This window comes from Thalia democratica, chromosome 1, assembly GCF_965202585.1.
Source record: "Thalia democratica chromosome 1, ktThaDemo2.hap1.1, whole genome shotgun sequence".
Classification (NCBI taxonomy): domain Eukaryota; kingdom Metazoa; phylum Chordata; class Thaliacea; order Salpida; family Salpidae; genus Thalia; species Thalia democratica.
This window is the reverse complement of record NC_139165.1, coordinates 76,560,407-76,566,731: the sequence shown is the minus strand read 5'-3', so window position 1 is coordinate 76,566,731 and position 6,325 is coordinate 76,560,407. Positions and strand designations below refer to the sequence as shown.

Below are 6,325 nucleotides of genomic sequence, written 5' to 3'. Positions count from 1 at the left end.
ATATTTCAATATTCTTAACAATTTATCCCTAAATTTAACCCCTCTTGATATCAAATGATACGATTGAGATGTATTACAGGAAAGATGTTTACTTCACAGCCAAACAATCTTACACCCTTTGTTTTACTCTTGAAAAATTAGGGTTGTATGAAGTAAAGACTTTAATTCTTATGTTTAGATAAATGAAATTTTTATTTCATGTTATTAAGAATTTTTATTTATTAACTCAATTACTTCAATAAAAGCTCACAAAATTTCTGACTACTTAGTTATCACTTATAAAAGACATATTTAAATATTTAAACAGTAATGAAATAGTTTAAACTTCTAAATCATATGAGTTTCAAAAGCAAAAAAATTTAATCTGCTTATTGTTTTCTTCTTTTAAATTTAATTGTATTAGATATATTAGTACAATTGAGTATGTAGTAAAAAAAGGTAAAAAATACTATCGTTTATTTATAAGTAGTGTTTATTACAAAAACAATAGAATATAATTTATTACACCATAACAAATTTAAGAAAACAAAATTTAATAGTGCGAACAAGCGGCAAATCTTAAACAAGCCAGAAAAAGATTTAAATGCTTTTTGTTTATTTTTGGTTGCATAGAATAAATGTGTTGTAATAGTACATACGCATTTATTATACACGCTTCAGAAAATAAAACTATACTTGCATTGTAGATTTTTTATTAAGAAACATTTTATTTGTGTTGGTGTAATTCAAATTTGTTTTTATATCAAAGCATGTAGTACATCATTGAATATTCTAGCATCAGTCAAAAGTATTTATTTTATCTAATGTAGATAGTTTATGGTCAAATACTGCAGAAAAAGGCCAATTGCTCTCCGATACGAAATTTAATTCACATGTATTATAAACGCTTTAGATTTTAAACCTTTGTTTTTTATAGCGTCTCAAATTAAATGACAATAATTCAGCATAAAGCTGTCATCTTACAACAACAATGTCAAAAAGTTTCATTTATAAAGATAACTGCGGGCAACGTCTGATAATTTATATAAACTCAACCCAGATCAGTTTTAAGTGGGTGGCCTTCATTGAAATCGTGCATAAGTGTCGTTAAATTTAGTATTCAGATTTTATCGACGACATTCAATATCAAACAAACAACTTCCTCTTTTTTTGTTTACGAAATCAGCAAATTTATGCGTTGTTACGAAACAAAATTCTAAAAATAAGTTTTAAAAAGTACAAAAACAAAATTCACAGAAATATCAGTACAAATGAATTTCTATTAAATTAAAAAAAAACTTTATAATATAAAAGCAAACAAAACTTACATATAAGTTTTTATTTATACGTATTTTAACATCCTTCAAAAACCTGAACTTTTTAAACAGTAATAAAATAAGCAGTTAGAGTTACTAAACAAACTATTTCAATTTGTTTTAATATAACACTTACTTTTTTTAAGATATTTTTATACTTTTTTAAGTCAGATGATACTAAAATTTTATAAAAATAAAGTATATGATTATCTTAAATAAAGAAAATGTTTAAAAATAAACTTTTTGTTCTAAATTTCAGAGTAATTCAGTTATAAAACAGAATTAGTGAGCTTAAAACAGTTAAAAGAAATTTTATAAAGATAGGTTTTCTTATCAATGGGAAAAATTAATCATTTTTCAAATAAAAAGAATGTTACATACCACTAACCTGACTAACTATTTAATGAAAAAAATAATCATATATGAAAGTTTTTATAACAGTTGTTACTTTTTTTATTAATATACATAATAACTGAGCAATAATTTAGTTTTTCACATTATAAAATCTACAAGTAAACTCTTATACCAATATAAATAAAATATTATAAATCATAGCTTTATTTTAACCACATTGTGTGAATGCTTTTAATTTTTACACACTCAAATTGCAAGACTTCTTAAGTAACATTTTCACTGTTTATTCTAACAACACTCGTGATACTTCCGGAGCTGACAACGAAACGCTTAAAAAGTGTCAAATACTTCAGTTTCTACATTACATAAAGTGGTTACGGTAGTTTGCGATTTTGCATACAGTCGTTTTAAGTAACATGTTAAGTATGGACGTATCTGTAGCGTATTGTTAATTCGTTTTGTAGACATCCTGATTAACTTGCAGAAGTGTCAGCAGCTTGAAATTTTAAATGTATAAAATGAACATTTTGTATATATATTTTTTAAAATTTTTGTTTGATTAGACATAGTAAAATACTTAAAGTAGTCAAGCATTAAAAGCTTTATTAGTTTCTTTTAATGACAGAAAAATTTGACTTTTTTTCATGAGAACACAGACTTTCGTTTCATTTTTTGTTTATTTTGAAAAACGATGAAAATATTTATGAACATGTTTTTTGGAAAGTTTTTACTCAAATAGAAAAGTTTCAAAACAATAATGGTTTGAATTTTTTAAACAGACAGGACTTGGAAAAAAGGTTTTAGTGATTTTGTAAAACAACAAAATTTGAGAACTGAATAAAATTAAAACGCCATATTTTTATAACCATCTATTTAGAAGTAAATAAAAAAACACAACATAACATCTTTAAACTTTTCGTAATTATAATTTAACACTTATTAACTACTAAATAAGAAATTCAACATAAATATTAGGTTGTAAATTAATAAAAACGACTTAATAAAACTAAAAACTTGTTTGATTGTTTTTACAATAAAAATTATATTAAGGTTGAAAACCGAACTAAGTAAAACAGTAAACTATTTTCATGCTTTTTAACTAATTTAAAGTCTATTGATGAGATCGGCACCAAAACTTTAGCCAACTAATTTTAAACATTTTGAAATAAAATTTCAAGTTTAATTAAAAAAAGACAAATAAAAGGCGTACTTGATCAAATAGTTGTACTATAGTTACTACATTTCTTCTAAATAGCGAGTTAATATAAAAATGATCATTAAACTTTTTTAAAATATATAAATCTAAGAACAAACATTACTGAAAACTCTTTAATAAAATAATTTACAGAGTTTTATTACCAACAAAGTTTTAATGTATTTATTAGAATTCAAGTTAGTTTTGAATTCAACTAAACACGTTACTGAAGGGCAGACAGTAAGGTGAAACCCCTGTTTGGGCGGGCAACACGGGCACGTTTCCATGGAGATATTTAGCAAAGGGGTTGAACAGAGGAAGGCCGCTCAAGCTGCTCTGATTCGCTGCAAAATTCACCTGAGCCAGCTGATTCTGCTGACTCTGAAGCAAGCTGTAAGCTGATTGGAGCATCTGGTTGGTTTGCAATCTGCTGATTGGTGGATATGACGGTTGTTGTGACGTCATAGCGTGAGTTTGAAGATGGGAGAGAAGTTGGTCGGAAGTGGAAAACTTCTTGCCGCAAGTGACGTTGCTGACCATCCAGTTGCAGACGTGCTGGGAACTTTTCAGCTGATCTTCGATTGTCTTCATGTAGTAATGCATTGGATTCATCATCTGCATTTGGAGTTGCGCCTGTTTGAGAAAACTATCGCTTTGCTGGTAGTACGGAGAACTAGAATGGCTCGAATAATTCAACAGATTCTCGCTGGGCACCCTTTCTGGCACTGTTGGCGGCGTCAACTTCTCACTCACCTTTTGCTTTTTCGGGGACGGAACCGCTACAACAGGGGAGTTGCTAGCAGCCCGTTTCACCATTTTTCTCGGGGTTTTTGGCTTGGTCTCAGCAGCTCGCGGCAACACGGCAACGTCACGGATTTTCGGGTGGACGCTTTCTTTGCTGATCTGCTTGACGGCTTGCGGCTTGTAGTCGATGTTGTAGCTGGGCCTGGTGCAAGAAGTCAAGTTGCTTTCGATGGCCGAGCAAGTTTGGGCTAACAGAGCCAACGGGGACTGCTTCAAGTTGATCTGTAACAGTAACAAAGTTTACCAAACTTGCTTAAAATGATAAATGTTACTGTTGTAAATTAACAGTAACTAAATACAGTGCTTATTCACTTATCCGGACACGTTGGGCAAGATTTTTCTGTAAACATGTCCGGATAACTAAAAATCCGGATAACTACAAAAAATCATACTTTTTCATATAATATAACTGCTGCATATAATGCAGTGCATAATAAAAGTGTTATGGTAAAAAATATACATAGTAATTGTGAGTAAAATATAAAAAGATGATAAATAATAAAAGCTAAATTTTAGGTTTACTAATTTATTTTTTTATGGTAGAAAAACATCAGACTTACTAACCCTCTACAACTATATACGTTTTTTGAGGGTCAAGCAATTAAAATTCGTCATTTGCAATTCCACCTGCCCTAACTATTAATTAATAAAAAGAAAAGTTTTTTTTAAGAGAAAATATAAATAAAATTTATCTTTAAAAACAAAAAATTATGTAAAACTATCTGATTAAATTAAATATTTTTTTTAATTAAAAAAAAAACAGACCGAAAACGGAAAACTTTGACTAAGTTTAAAGTCAATTTTACGGAAACATATTACTCCTAACAAACTAGCTTATATTGGAAGTTTTACTAAAACAAGAAATAATAGACATTTGTATTATATTTTTTCTACGTTTTTAAGCAGAAAACTCATGGTATTTGAAAAATTGTGAAACTTTTTGTATGAGTTTTTGTGTTTACTATAGAAAACTTTTTGAATTTTCTTCTGACCGAATCTGTCCGGATAAGTGAGCGTCCGGATAAGTGAAGTCCGGATAAGTGAATAAGCACTGTACTATCTTGTAGTTATAATTCTAACAGCACCAATTAAACATAGAACATATTTTTTAAATGGTTAAAATCAGAGGTTAGCTGAACCCGAGCAACGGTTTTAAATATGGCGGCCGCGTTACGACATGTTCGAAATGTTTTTTTTTTTACTTGAGCTTAAGTGTTTTGTTGAACTTTCTTATTACATATTCAGTCATATATCTACCTTTGTTTTACTCATTACAAAATGCTTGTAAATTACTAATTTATTACTTAAAATTTGTTTTTATGTACATTTAAAACTAAACATATCTAAAGTTTAGCTTATCAACTTAAATATTATGATTCAATACACATATGAAAGTAATATTATAAAACTGATACAGACGAAAAGTATTACATTATGCTCAAGAATACAAAAAATTTGAAAATATTTAACTTTAGGTTGTTATAGTATACATAAAAAGTTTAGTTTTACCACATTAAAAATATCTGCAAATTTTAAATGATAGTTTTGTTTTTTAAGTTTTATAATATATAAATATTCACCTAAACAAGTATAGCCACAAAACTTTGAGTACTTACTAAACAACTTTTAAGTTATTTACATTTTTGTCATTACAAACTGAGCCTGTACTGCTTAAACCATTTTTTTTTAATATTAGTTAAAACAAGAGGATTTCTCAAATCAATTTACCTCAGGCTTGTCTTTTTCAGTTGGTTGTAAATACTTGTTATAGGAAAAACAGTCTTGTTTTGCTGACATCGTTTCAAGTTTAGTTAACTTTATATATTTCTGTTGTTGTAATACTCAAATGAAAAAAAAATAAACAAAAAAACTAAAACAGTAGCTCATTTAACAAATTAAAATTCACGCTTGTCATGCTATCGATAATGCCTAATAGCCGACTAAACTAAGAAGTCCACGATGAAATCAAAACAAACTGCTCTGCTTTTTCTTTTTTCTCTCGCTTTTTCGTTACAGCTCTCTTGCGCTCCAAGTGTTCAAAAGTAAAAACTATTTGCAACTTTCTATTTTAATGAACTTTATGTAAAGCTTCTTACAAATTTATACAAATTTATACATTTTCTAAATCACATACGTATACTACTTTAAATAAAACAAAGTAAAAAACTGTAGTTTTTGATGTCAAAATGAAGCAAGACGTTTTTCTCTTGAAAATATAAAAGGCGTGTGTTAATAATTGTTTTAAATACGTTTCTTTACGCTTTAAATATAGATAAAAATAATTCGATTATCTTAGTTAAAGTAAGCAACTAAAAGTTAAACTAAAAATTATTAGGTGCTCAATGAAATCTTTGTTCAAACTTCTTTTTTAGATATAAGACTGCAGTATCTGAAATTAAACGAAATCAAAAAATCTAAAACCTTTTTTACTCAAAGTTTACTATTAGTTCTGATAAAAATTAGTTAGTTGTTTTCAAACAAAATACTTTTTTTTATTAAAAAAAACTTATTGAAATAAATACAAATACAATTTAATAACCGTTATTTTCAGAAAAAAAAAACTAATAATACGTGTTGTAAGATTTAGGTGTTACTTTTTTTTTAAACTGATCAATACCAGGTACAAACATCAAAACTGTATATAACAAACCCAGAACTGGTTTTGTATTACTTGTAA

The 6,325-nt window shown here is 27.7% G+C and overlaps 1 protein-coding gene across 1 annotated transcript; it reads right to left on the bottom strand.

Annotated features, from left to right (window-relative positions):
- Positions 1–2,737: 2,737 nt before the first annotated feature.
- Positions 2,738–5,561, bottom strand: LOC145844790 (uncharacterized). The gene is made up of 2 exons (XM_082952215.1): positions 5,377–5,561; positions 2,738–3,870 (listed from the first exon to the last, which is right to left on the bottom strand). Exons 1-2 carry the CDS (start codon positions 5,443–5,445, stop codon positions 3,055–3,057), a joined length of 885 nt encoding a protein of 294 aa, XP_082808341.1. The 5' UTR covers positions 5,446–5,561; the 3' UTR covers positions 2,738–3,054.
- Between the last annotated feature and the right edge of the window lie 764 nt (positions 5,562–6,325).

What these genes read in the sequence shown, in the direction of transcription:
- LOC145844790 (XM_082952215.1), bottom strand. Translation starts at nt 5,445, where the DNA reads ATGTCAGCAAAACAAGACTGTTTTTCCTATAACAAGTATTTACAACCA. An exon ending in CTGAAAAAGACAAGCCTGAG is followed by an intron (nt 3,871 to 5,376) that starts GTAAATTGATTT and finishes TTACTGTTACAG; the next exon opens with ATCAACTTGAAGCAGTCCCC.